Consider the following 14,267-nt stretch of genomic DNA (forward strand, 5'->3'; position numbering starts at 1 on the left):
CTTGGTTGAAACTCAGCTCCGAGGCATTGAAGCGAATGGTCTGGCTCAGGCTAGGAAAATCGAGGAGTTAGAGGATGAGCTAGCTAAAGCCCGGGCCGAAGCTGTATAGGATAAGGCTGAAGCTGATAAATCCATTTCCATATACTTGAGGTAAGCCGCGGCCGTTCAAGATGAGTTGATGGAGGCCTCCCACCGGGGAAAATGGAGCAATAAATTGGCTAAGTGCCAAGCCCGGAGGGAGACTCTTGAAGAAATCCATGCCTAAGGGTTCAACCTTGCCGAGGAGATAGCCGAGGCAAAGGCGCGGGAAACCGATTCTAGGTTTCCTGTCTCCTCCGATGACGAGGATGTGGCAAGTGGATCCAGGACGAAGAAGGTGAAAAAGATGTTCCTGAAGGAGAGGATACTCCCGAAGATAGAGCCTCTGAAGATGCAGTTTGTGAAGATGACGCTCCTAGGGTGTGACCCCGAAAATAGATTAGGTTTTTTTTTGTGCAAGTACCCTTTACGGGCGTTGTAAATATGCTTTGTAAATTTCTCTTATGAATATAAAGTATCTTTTTTTCTCTATCCTCGACTCATGTTGAATTTTATTTTGTCCCCATTTGTGAAAAATTTCGATGGTTCAAATACTCAGCTCGAGTATCTTTTTGTTCTCAGAATGTAATAAACCCTTAGGTTTTCATTGCTCAATCTAATACCCCTTAAGTCAATTTGATGCGAGCTCGGAACAATGGGACTCTTAGGTCCGAGTTGAGTGAGAACGGAGCCTCAGACTCTTATATGCTTTTGGCCCTTGAGCTCTTTTAAGCTGGCCCTTAGGCTATTATATATCGGCCCTTAGGCTCTTTAAGTTGGGCAGTCTCGGCCTCTAAAATGTCTATATAATTTTTCCCTCATTTTGGCTAAAAGTCTTAGGGTGTGTTGGTATAAAGGAAAACATTTTTTTGAAAATGTTTTTCAATTTTCCCATGTTTGGTTGGCTTAAATGTTTTGGAAAATATTTTCCTTATGAACTCATTTTCCTCTAATTGGAGGAAAATGTTTTCCTTTTCAAGAGAAGGGAAAACATTTTCCAAAACTCTTTCTCAACCTTCCCCATCCTCACCAATCCACCCCACCCCCTCTCTCCATTTTTTTTTTAAATTTTAGTTTTTCCGTTACCACCCACCCTACTACCCTTCCATCCCACCCCACCCCATCCCCTCCCACAAAACAAAATTTATTTTTTACCTTTTATTTTGATTTTCTGCACCACCTACCCTACCCCAACTGCCCCCCAGCACAAAATTTTATTTTTTTGTAATTTCAAATTTTTGTTTTTTTTTATTTTTTTGCCCCCTCACCCCCATCCCTGTCCCCTCCCCTCTCCCCCGAAAAAATATTAATATATTTTTTAGTTTTAGTTTTTTTATTTATCGGTTTAAAGGTTCAAAATTTTGCAGGTTTCAAAGTTATGAGTTCGGAGATTTATGTGTTTGGAAGTTTACGGGTTTAGATATTATAAAGTTTACGGGTTCAAAATTTCGTGGTTTTGAAAGTTTAGCGGTTCGAAAGTTTATGAAAAATGTGGGTTCGGAAGGTTGTTGGTTTAAAAGTTTATGGCTTCATGTTTATTATATCTAAATTATCTATGAATATTTTTAAGAAGTCATTTTCCTTAATTTGCGTACCAAACACTGGAAAATGAATAAGATTACTACTTGTTTCCAAGAAAATATTTTCTTGGAAAACATTTTCCACGGAAAATATTTTTCGTTATACCAAACACACCCTTAGTGAAATTTTGTTATGCCTTAACATGTGTTTTTGTACCCGTTGGGTTTTTTGAAGGTTTGACGTATCGGAACCTTATTAGTAATTTTTTGTGTAAACATAATCTAATATCTCTCGATGTTATCGAAGCCTTTAGATTATTCGAAGCCTGAATTTATTGAAGTCCTTTGTATTTTGTTTTTGCTGAGGGTAGCCTGATTTAATCGGTTTTTTAATGTTTGAAGGCCTTTGATTTATAGCGGAAGTCGGACGTCTCCGAGACGCATTATTTTGGCCGTAGCCTTCGGGTTTTGTCACTTGGACTTGTTTCCCGATAACTTTCTGAATTTGTTCGAAAAACTTAGTCCCCGAGTATATTAGCCTTGGCATTTGTTTCGAGGGGGTGCCTCCTTGAGGTCATACGAGTCCGAGTTTCCGATGACTCGGACGTACTGACTGTTGATGACAATCACCGAGTATTTCGAGGTGCATTTGAGTTTTGTCTCTTGAGCCGCTTCCCGTAGGATTGTAAATGTAGAGCTCGTATGATAGTAAACCTCTTTCAGAAACAAGGTGTTTTTGTTATATCCTGAATGCTTCTTCAAATAATTGATACACGCGTACATGTTTTGCCGTCGAGGTTCGACTATTGTACATGGACACGGTTCATTTGACCGTTTGGCCCATTACAAAGTTCTCCTATTGAGGCCCTCTTAGGCGTGAAGTATTTTCCTTGAAAATATAACCTCCGAGGGTGGTTCCCCCCAGAATTCGAGGTTGATTGAAAAGAAGCCTTGGATACTGTTGAGTTCTCCTTATGTAGCATATAATTGTTGCCTCGTTAAAGACCTTGCCGGTAAAACCTATTTGGGACAAAATCCAATCTAAGGAAAAAAGGGTGCAACGCATGCTTTAAAACCTAAGGCCTTCCTGTAAAAAATGATGCCTTCGAGATCCTATAGCCTTCGATCCAAAATCTGTAATGAGTTAGTTTTAAACTTAAACGGACAAAAGGATAAAATCATACCTTAGAAGTAGTATTGTTTGAGCAATGATATGTTCCAATTGTTTGGCAATTGTTGACCTTCCATTGTGCTAACTTCGAGGACTCGGTATGGTCCTTCCCAATTCGGGCCTAGCTTCCCTTCATTTGGGTCTCGAGTATTGAGGGTGACTTTCCGTAGTACTAAGTCCCGATTCCAAAATGTCGAAGTTTGGCTCTTCTATTGTAGTATATTTCGATCCTTTGCTTCTGCGCGACCATCCGAACAAGTGCCGCTTATCGTTTTTCATCTAACAGTTCGAGGCTAGCATCCATGGCCTCGTGGTTTGACTCCTCTGACGCATGTCAAAATCTGGCACTGGGTTCCCCGACCTCAATGGGGATGAGGGCCTCAGAACCATATACTAGGGAAAATGGGATGGCCCCCGTGCTAGACTTCGATGTTGTTCAATATTCCCAAAGGACCTCGGGTAAAACTTCTCTCAATTTTCCCTTTGCATCATCCAACATTTTCTTCAAGTTCTGAATGATAGTTTTATTTGTTGACTCGGCTTGTCCGTTTCCGATTGGGTGGTATGGTCTCAATAAAGTCCTCTTTATTTTATGGACTTCGAGGAACTCCGTTACCTTGCTATCAATGAATTGCTTTCCGTTGTCGCACACAATCTCGGCGGGTATCCCAAATCGACATACGATGTGGTCCCAGATAAAGTCAATGACCTCTTTTTCTCGGACCTTCTCGAAGGCCTGTGTTTCCATCCACTTAGAAAAATAATCAATCATAAACAAAATGAATTTAGCTTTACCTGGGGTCATTGGTAGAGGGCCAACTATATCCATTCCCCATTTCATAAAAGGCCACGGGGATAAGTTGTTCTCAGTGCTGATGGATCATCGGTACAAATCGTTGATACTTATCACATTTTTTGACAAATTCCTTAGTATTTTTTTCTATGTTGTCCCAGTAGTATCCTGCTCTGATAATTTTGCGGACCAAAGATTCGACACCAAAATGGTTCCCACAAGTGCCTTCGTGGATTTCTTGTAGAACATAATCGGTGTCCCCTGGCCCCAAGCACACCGCCAATGGTCCATCGAATGTTCTTCGGTACAATGTTCCATTTTTGTCTAATACAAACCTAACAGCCTTGGCTCACATGGCCCTCGATTCTTTGTGGTCTGATGGAAGTTTTCCATTCTTCAAATAGTCGGTATATTTATTTCTCTAGTCCCACATTAAACTTGTCGAATTTATCTCGTCATGACCCTCTTCAACCATAGACTTTGATAGTTGAACGACAGTCCCCGGGACGATGTCGTATTCTTAAACCGAAGATCCCATATTAGCAAGTGCATCAGCCTCACTATTTTGTTCTCGGGGTACGTGATCTAGAGACCACTCCTTGAAGCGGTGCAAAGTTACCTGTAGCTTATCTAGGTACCGCTACATCCTATCCTCTCAAACCTCGAAATGTTTTTTTACCTGATTTACCACCAACATAGAATCACACTTGGCTTCGATGACTTCTGCTCCCAAGCTTTTGGCTAGCTTGAGACCTGCAATCATGGCCTCATACTTGGCCTCGTTGTTAGTTAATCTAAGAGTTTTGATAGATTGCCTAATGGTATCACTTGTGGGCAGCTTTAAAACAATGTCGAGCCTGGACCCCTTCACATTTGAGGCGCATCTGTGAAAAAGGTCTATACCCTCGCCGTCATACCCGAGCTTAGCAGGAGTTCTTTCTCCACTTCGGGTACGAGGGTTGGCGTAAAATCGGCCACGAAGTCAGCTAGGATTTGAGACTTGATGGCCGTTCAGGGTTGATATTCAGTATCGTACCCGCTAAGTTCGACGGCCCATTTGGCCAATCTGCCCGATAGCTCGAGCTATGCAAAACATTTCGAATGGGGTAGGTGGTTAGTACACATATAGGGTGGCACTGAAAATATAGTTTTAACTTTCGAGATGCGCTTATCAATGCAAGTGCTAATTTTTCTAAGTGAAGGTACCTAGTTTCAGCATCTCCTAGAGTTTGACTTATGTAATAAATAGAAAATTGCATACCTTGATCTTCTCAAACTAGTACCCCACTTACCGCTATCTCGGACACTGCTAAGTATAGATAAAGTTTTTCATCTACCTTCGGGGTGTGAAGCAAAGGTGGTCTTGACAGATATCACTTCAATTCTTCTAAGGCTTGTTGACATTCCGAGGTCCATACGTAATCCTTTTTCGTTTTGAGCAAGAAAAAGAACTGGTGAGTCTGATCTGATGACCTTGAGATGAATCGACCCAGAGCAGCTATTAGACCTATTAACCTTTACACGTTCTTCACACTATCCGCGATTGTGATGTCCTCGATGGCCTTGATCTTATCGGGGTTAATTTCAATGCCCCTATTCAACACCATGAAGCCGATGAACTTACCCGAGCCGACTCTAAAGGCACATTTTTTCGGGTTAAGCTTCATGTTGTATTTTCTCAAAATTTTCAACGTTTCCTGCAAATAATTCAAATGGTCCTCTGCGCGCAGGGACTTAACCAACATATCCTCAATGTAAACTTCCATTGTTTTACCTATTTTTCCTTCAAACATTTTGTTAACTAGGCGTTGGTAAGTAGCTCCTGCATCTTTTAGCCCCGAAGGGCATTACATTATAACAATAAGTCCCAAATTTTGTAATAAACGAAGTTTTTTCCTGGTCCCCGGGTTCACCAGAATCTGATTATACCCGAAGTAGGCATCGAGAAAAGTTAGGATCTCGTGGCCGTCCGTGACATCGATCATACGATCGATGTTGGGTAGTGGGAATGAATCTTTCGGACATGCTTTGTTCAAGTCCTTTTAATCTACGCACATTCTAAGTTTGTTTCCTTTTTTAGGGGATACAACTATGTTGGCTAGCCACTCGGGGTACTTTACCTCCCCAATAGATCCTATTTTAAGGAGTTTGGTTACCTCGTCCTTTATGAAAGCGTATTTTACCTCGGACCGAGGCCTCCTTTTTTGCTTCACCGGTTTGAACTTGGGATCGGTGCTTAGCCAATACGTGGTGATCTCCGGTGGAATCCCTGTCATATCTAAATGGGACTAAGAAACGCAATCCATATTATCGATAAGAAATTGAATGAGGTTTTTCTTGAGTTCGGGAGTCAATCCCATCCCCAGGTATACCTTTTTCTCGGGCATGTATTTGATCAAAATGCCCAGCTCCAGCTCCTCGATAGTTGATTTGGTAGCATCGGACTCTTCGGGAATGACAAAGGTTTGGGGAGTAAGGGAATCCCCATCTTCGTCTTCGATTACCTGTTGTTCCGATTACATCGGGGCTAGAGGCGGTAATTGCTATTTGGCCGCCTGTGTACCCCTGTCGCTCGATTTCTCCGAGGTTGAAGGCTCTGGTATCGGTACCACCTCCTCGATTGCAAACATCTCCTTTGCAGCATATTTCTCTTTGTAGACTGTTTTCATTCCTTTCTCTGTCGGGAACTTCATCATCTGGTGAAGAGTTGAAGGCACTACCCTCATGTTGTGTATCCATGGTCTCCCGAGGAGCGCGTTATACCTCATATCACCCTCGATGACATGGAACTTCGTATCTTGTATGGTCCTGGCTACATTAACTGGCAGGATAATTTCTCCCTTTGTTGTTTCGCTTGCCATGTTAAAGCCATTCATGGTCTGGGATACATGTACGATCTGATCTTGCAGGCCGAGTTGTTCCACGACCCTCGATCTGATTATGTTTATTGAGTTACCTGGATCGACTAAATCATGTTTAATTTGAATTTTATTTAAAAAGGATAGAGATTACCAGGGCGTCGTTGTGAGGCCGAGATATGCCTTCTGCTTTCCCGTCATGAAATGATAAGACATCCTCGGGCATATAGCTCCGAGTCCATTTTTCTCTTGTAATTGACACCTTGGTGTGTTTGAATACAGTTCGTTGGGGGACATCAACTCCACCAATGATCATGTGGATTATGTGTTGTGGTTCTTCTTGCTCATTTTTCCTTGTATCTCTTTCTCGGAGGTGATTCTTAGCCCAATCACTTAGGAATTCTCGAAGGTAGCCCTCGTTGAACAAACGAGCCACTTCTTCCCACAGCTGTCTACAATTTTCTTTTTGATGACCATGTGTGCCATGATACGTGCACATCAAATTCGGGTTCCTTTGAGAAGGATCAGTCTGTATCAGCTTGAACCATTTGGTGTCTTTGATTCTCCCGATAGCTAAGACAATCCCCGATGCATGTATGCTGAAACTGTATTCTGATAATTGGGGAGCCTCTACGAGGTCGGTATGTTTATCGAACCCGCTCTTACTCATGAGTCCCCAAAAACTTTGACCTCGATCATTTCTCTAATCATTTTGAGGAGGGTTACGACTCGGGCCGTTGTTTCTTCATTCAACATATGGCTAGTACTATTCTTTGTAGAATCTCGATTCCCGATCCGTGTCCCTCGGCGGCTTGGCTGCGAATCTGCTAGGATGAACTAAACCTGAGGGAGCTTCCAGCTGGTCGTCCTAGACCCTGATCTTTGACTGGTAACGATTGTCCACATTTGACCATGTCACGGCTGGATATTCGATCAAGTTCTGCTTCAATTGTTGAGAGGCGATCAAGCTCCTTTCATTTAGACCCTGCATAACGGCCTGTACTGCCCAGTCATCGGAGACCGGTGGTAATTTCATTCTTTCCATCTAAAACCGGGACACGAACTCCCTTAGCATCTCATCGTTCATTTGCTTTATTTTGAAGACGTCCGATTTTCCCGTGGCCACCTTTATGGCCCCAACATGTGCTTTCACAAAGGCATCTGCCAACATAGCAAATGAGTCAATAGAGTTAGGAGCTAAGTTGTGATACCAAATCATGGCTCCCTTTGATAGTGTTTCCCCGAATTTCTTTAATAACACCGACTCGATTTCCTTGTCATTCAAGTCATTTCTTTTAATCCCACAAGTGTATGAAGTTATGTGCTCGTTAGGGTCGGTTGTCCCATTATATTTTGGTATATCGGGCATGTGAAACTTCTTGGGAATGGGCATTGGAGCCGCACTTGGGGGGGAAAGGTTTTACTATGAACTTTTTGGAGTCTAGACCTTTCAAAACTGGAGGTGCCCCGGTATCTGGTCTACCCGGGAGTTATAAGTTTTCACCTTCTTATCATTGTCTTCGATCTTATTTTCTTCTGACTAGATCCTTTTAGTCAGTTCCTCGAGCATTTTCATAATTGTGGTGTCAGTCCCCGAGCCACTTCCATCGGGCCTCTCTAGTGCCGGTTCAGCACACCGAGTGTTTACTGGTTCGGCTGTGTTCGGGGTTCTATTCTAACTTTGGAGTTGAGCAATGATGATTTGCTAAGCTTGCAGCATCTCGAATATCACTTGGAGGCTGGCTCGTCCTTCTTCCATTCCTTGTGTTCTTTAGCCACCGGGCTGGGCTTCCCTTTGTATATCTCCTTCGAGGTCCACACCTAGAGCTGCATTCAAAGCAATGTGAGAACTAACATCAACAGGTTCCACATTTGGTACTTCCCCTGGGTTTATCGGTGGTACACCGACTCCTGCGTTGCTGTTTTTTCCCAAGACCTTCGTTGTCATGAATGGGTGTGTTTTGTGAGCTAGACATATTTTAGCCTGAGAATCAAAAAAATTTTGCCAAGAAAAAGTGTAAAAACAACGTGTGTAATGAAAATCAATAAAGAAATAATCACTATTGTCTTTAGCCCCACGGTGGGCGCCAAACTGTTTACCTCAAGAATACGAGTAACAATTAAATTTGATTAGTGGTTTTAAAGATATGTGATTTAGTTCAATACCAATTAATAATCAAGAGATATGTAGTAGAAATGAAAGATAAAAGTGAACCAAACCAATGTTACTTAGCAGCAATGACCTCGAGCTCAGTGACCTCGAGGTAGCTTAAGGTAGTAAGAACAATTAAGTAATAAAGATAAAGCAAGAACAATGGAGCTAAAAGACAATGCTGATGAACAGTAGGCAAAAAGGTAGAGAGTATATTCTTTTCTTAGTGATGATCAGATGTCTTACAAATGATTGAGTCCCCTTTACATAATAGGGGAGCCCTAAATAAAGAATATTTCCATTTACGGTAAGGAATATTCTTGGTACAGCTATCGAACTGCCTAGTACGAAATAGTTCAATCATATCCGGGATTTGCGTCATGACTTTGAGGACGTGGCAAAAATCTAACTCGTTCTGGTACAAATCCATAACGGTACTATTTCGAGGTTGAGCACACCCAACCTCGGTATGCATCATGCTTCGCCTTCGACCTCGGGTCTGGTCCCTCGAGCTCGAACTTGATCTTACCCGGACTTGAACTTCGGACGACCTCTCAAGTGTCTAGATCGAAGGCACTCGATCTCGACCGTGTATAAATATATTTTGTGAAAATGTAAAATATTTTCTTACATTTTCCGATGTTTGCTAGTGAGTACAGATATATATATTATTATGGGAAGAGTATGTAATAAATAATAATAATAATAATAATAATAATAATAGCAGAAATCGGATAGTGTTTTATTTTGATATTATTTTTCAGAAACTAAAATCTGTTTTTCAATTCAAGAGCCTTTAGTTTTGGTCTCTATGCTTATAACTTGTGGTGACGGTCCACACACAGTGGTAAGATGACCTATTTGTCAAGTTGTGTAAAATTAAACTCAAAAGATATTTGCAATGCGGCTGAAACAAAACCATAGGAATGAAAGTTGCAACGTTGTCACCCCAGAGCCACACGTCGCACAATGATCATCTCTCAGCTCTGCTTCCTCTTTCTCCATCTCTCAACAAGAAGCTTCTTCTTCCTCCCGCTCTGAGATAATGAGCATCCTCTTTTCTCCTTTCCCAATCTTGGCTCCTCACTCTAAATTCTTCTCCTTGCCTTTGAAACCCAGAATAAAATATCATCAATGCAGAGTTGCCATAAAGCCACCACCCCCAAACTTCGACTTCAAGACTGAATTTTTCAGCGCTTCTCGGGATGCTATTGAAGAAAGTCATCCAGAATTGCTTGATTTGGCCGATAGTGGAACTCTGTTTCTGATAAAGAAGAGCCAATATGGACCTGTTCCAACATGGAGAAGCGAATTTGTGGAACCAGAAGCCATTTGGCTAATTGGAACAAACCATCTTTCTTTGGAATCGGCCGTGGATGTTGAAAGGGTCATTCGTGCTATTAGGCCTGAGAATGTGGTTGTAGAGCTCTGCAGAAGTAGGCAAGTAGCTCTGTACTAAATTTATGTTCCTTAATTCTTCTCTCTGCTTTATCCTGATGTTCTTGCTGCTTGACATTGCGTTTAGTTTGTTTTGGTTGTAGCTTGTGAGTAGTGATGGAGCCAGGAATTAATTCCAAAAATGCTTGAATGCAACATTTACCACTTGTCAAGGGGATTCCACAATGTATAGATACTAAAAAAAAATCATTTTTATCCTGATTATGCAATATAATTGTTCAAGAAGAGGATTCAATTGAAACCCCTTCCCAATAGGTAGCTCAGCCACTGATTGTGAGTTGTGATTAATGTGTCGTCCTATTGAGAGTCTTCCTAGTTGTTTGAGGGAATGAGTTGTTGACTCTTTTATAGTCTTGGACACTCCTCACCTCGTGAGCTAGTTTTAGGGTTGAGTTAGGCCCAATATCTGTTCTATGCCAATGATATCAGAGCTAGAATCATTCCTATTTTTCATTTAACCAATGTTGGGATTCCATGTTATGCTGTCACACATCATATGTTCAATACTAGGTGTGCTGGGATTTTGAGTCTCACACATTGGTTGACATGATGAGTTGTTCTATGATCCTGAGCAATCCTGACCTCATAAGCTATCTTTTGGCGTTGAAGGTCCAAGGTCCATTTTTTTCCACATTCTTGTTCGTGTTACTATAATTTCAATTACTCTCATGGGAAATAATGAGGGATGTCAAAGATATCTGGTATCATTTCGTGCAATAAATCACATTATGAATTGCTGCAATTTAGAGGGCGCCTATCGTTAATTTTCATGAGCTATAATTGTGCATTCTTGTCCCTCCAATTAATTTACATCAGGGGTGATTGTAAACTGGTTATCTACATAGCTTAACTTCACCTGTTGCAGAGTTCAGGGCTGGCATCATGTACATTTCCGAGGATAATGATCTCAATCAGCCTTTAAAATCAAACATGTTTTCTTTGAGTGGGACTGGATTTTTTGGTGCTGTTGGTCGTAGCATAAACTTGGGTAATTTCTAACCTTTTGCTTTGTATGCTATCTATGCCTACAGAATATGATTCATCAACCTATTTCCTATGATAGGAGGTCAAACTGCTCTAGCGTTACGAGTCTTGCTGGCGCTTTTCTCTTCAAAAATGTCTTCAGGTGTTAATCGTCCTTTTGGAGATGAGGTAGTTCTCGGGAAAATATTCCATATTACAAGGAGGATATTTCCAAAAATTTTAATGAAGTTTGCTGTTTCTATTTGTAGTTCCGCGCTGCACGAAAGGCTGCTGAGGACATTGGTGCTCAAATAGTATTGGGGGATCGACCAATAGAAATAACTGTATGCCGCACTTACATTTCCATTTCCTAGGTTAAATTTGGATTTAGTGAAGTGGTAATTTTTTTTTTTTTTTTTGGGCAAGTTGGAACAACGATTCATATGGCTTCTCTTTTATATATTAGCTGGATGGTACTACATGGTCTTATATGTAAAGCAAGAGAAGTTAGTCTTCTCTATGCTTACGTCTGCCTGTCCTTATGGGATGTGCTATTTGGCCTTGCCTGTAATGCTAGAAAGTTTATTTTTATTTGCTTCTGTGTTCAGCTTGAACGAGCATGGACTTCGCTAAAGTGGAATGAGAAGATGAACTTGATGGTCTCTGTCTTTAGCGGAATTACCTCATCTGCTGAACTATCAACGAAGGCATTAAAGGTTTTCCCCCCATCTCTATGAGATTTCTCTGGATACTAACGTGATTGTTACTTATCAAGTTTTTCAACCATTATTTTTTACATGTATAGAACCTTGATTAGCAAATTAATTGGCTGGCAGAACCTAAGTGGCATTATTATACATGGATTTTTGTCCGTATTTCTTTAAGTATTAATAACAAAAAATTGATGCCTGGAGGAACACTCCTCCCTCTCCACTCTCCAGTCACCATCATCCTGAACGGCCAAAATGAAAAGGGACAAGAGCATTTTGTTTTTAAACTTCACTTTGTCTTTTTTAAGAGCTTTGCCAGTTGTCTGCTCTCTTTAGATGGAAAGTTGTGCTGGTAACATACATGAAATGCCATTCTATTTCCGACATGGTGCTCTGTACCTTATCTCTTCATAGATTTAAATTCCATTATCATTAATTTCTATGTTGTTGCAGGAATCAAATTCTGATGATAGCAATTTTCAACTGTATGAGAAGCTAAGCTTTACATATCCATCTCTTCTACAGCCACTCCTACATGAACGTGACACGGTTAGTTGGTCTTCCCTGAAATGTCTCTGATAACCTAGAACAAACGCAAACGTTTCATTGGGAGAACACATGCCTCTTTACGTTTCATTGGCAAAACTGGCACTGGTTTTCAGATCAAATTGAACTGAGAAGTGCCAATTAATTGATTTATCCATTAAACCATATTTAGGTCAAACTCTTTTTATTTTTCCAATTGCTAGCTAGTGACAGTCTTTTCTGTTTTTCCATGTGATTGTTACTATAGTTTCTTGCATGGTCTCTGAAAAGGAGTAAAGCAGTGAACAAGAGTAAGCAAGTGGTAGGAATAATTGGGAAGGGCCACATGAATGGAGTTATATATTCTTTGGTGTCTGATCAAGGAAACTTGCGTTTTCGAGATCTAGCTGGGAACAAACCTTCAAAGGACCTCTCTGGCCGGGCTACTACTATATTTGGAAACTTGCTAAGAGACACTGCAATTGGTTTCCTACTATGGCTATTATATGAACAAATAACCAGTGGATTGAAACTTATTGATTAAAAACTCTACTACCAACTTCCAGGCTTCTTGTTCGATCCAGAAAGACTCGACTCAATTTACACAGATGGATACTTGTATCTGCACAGCCATTAAGAAACAAAGAGCGACTCCATTTTTGTGAACTATTTCTCAAGCAAGGTAGCAGAGTGATCGAAGAGTTGTGAGGAATGGAATAGTTAACATCTCTCATTTTAAGCTTCGATGGTAATATAATATCTTTTCAAGAAATGTGCTTATAGTCTTCACATAGTTAAAGAAGATGAGCTACAATATATGTTCTAGTGGAAATCCTTCTATATTAGGAAAGCTCTACAATATGTGTTCTACTGGAAATCCTTCTACATTGGGAAAGTTCACTGGTGCTGGTTGGGTTGTTTATCAGTGTTTGGTCACAAGAATAGTGATTGATCTGAAAAATATATGCTCTGTTAAAAGGTTAAACTTTTTATTGTCAATTCTCGAGATGTTAAGACTTAAAAAAGTTCGGATCCATAATTGATGATTATGTTATGAAACCCGCAGAGTAGGATGGGAAACAAACTTGCAATAGAACATGATTTTAGGAGATATTAAGTTCTTTTCATGTTTTTGGTAATTCATTTAGAATTTTAAAATAAACAAAAGATGGAGAGGGAGGAAAAAAACACAAGATAAAGAGGATAAGGGAAAAGAAGAAATGAATCATCTTTTTGTCATAATCTGGTCAAGATAAAACAATAGCCTGTCTCAAAGTGCAAGCATGTTCCGGTAAAAAGGAAAATAAATTATTAAATAGATTTGGGTTATAGTACAACTATAAAGCATCGCACCGAGAAAATAATTATGGAAATTTTACATTCCTATACATTATATGAAACTATTTTACCCTCCATACTCAAGTTTTACTATAATTACATTTTATATACCCAATTACCATTTATGTACATTTTAAGGGAATTAATGATAATAATTAGTATCCTAAAATAACTCTAACGTATCTTCCACTCCCCCACATTTTTCTTGCCACATCCCCCCCTCCCCACGTATCTTGCACTCACCCAGGATTCCACCATTGACAATCATTAAAAAGCTTTGAAGCTTTGAAGCTTTGAATTCGAATTTGGATTTTCAAAAAATATTATTTATTTGAATTGGGTGTTATTGCAAAGAACTAGAAATTCTCTTTACGTCTCTCTCTATCCCTCAATCCCTAATTTCAGTAATGTAGAGCAAAGGAAAAGAGAGCAGTAATTCCACCATTGACAGCCATTAAAAAGCTTTAAAGCTTTGAATTTGAATGTGAAAATCATTATTTGTTTGGATTGGGTGTTGTTACAAACCATTGGAAATGTGATTTGGAGTTTATATCTAAATTTTGAGGTTATTTTAGTGAAGATTAGACTTGATTTTTATTGAATTTCAGATTAAAACAAGAAGAAGAAGAAGAAGAAGAAGAAGAAGAAGATACGGTATACCTTATATTTACGAAACTGTAGTAAAACTGTAGAAAAATTAT

At 40.1% G+C, this 14,267-nt stretch overlaps 1 protein-coding gene across 2 annotated transcripts; it reads left to right on the forward strand.

Moving 5' to 3' along the window:
* Positions 1-9,515: 9,515 nt before the first annotated feature.
* On the forward strand, positions 9,516-13,227 carry LOC104236071 (uncharacterized). Of its 2 annotated transcripts, none has more exons than XM_009789925.2 (7): positions 9,516-10,012; positions 10,903-11,018; positions 11,094-11,182; positions 11,263-11,337; positions 11,602-11,709; positions 12,157-12,252; positions 12,497-13,227. In XM_009789925.2, the coding sequence occupies exons 1-7, from the start codon at positions 9,618-9,620 to the stop codon at positions 12,770-12,772; spliced, it is 1,155 nt and encodes a 384-aa protein (XP_009788227.1). In that variant the 5' UTR covers positions 9,516-9,617; the 3' UTR covers positions 12,773-13,227. The 2 variants fall into 2 exon arrangements, with proteins under 2 accessions (XP_009788227.1, XP_070027114.1); XM_070171013.1 differs by having other exon boundaries at positions 9,601-10,012; positions 10,896-11,018.
* Positions 13,228-14,267: the final 1,040 nt, after the last annotated feature.

Source organism: Nicotiana sylvestris, chromosome 3 (genome assembly GCF_000393655.2).
Source record: "Nicotiana sylvestris chromosome 3, ASM39365v2, whole genome shotgun sequence".
Classification (NCBI taxonomy): Eukaryota; Viridiplantae; Streptophyta; class Magnoliopsida; order Solanales; family Solanaceae; genus Nicotiana; species Nicotiana sylvestris.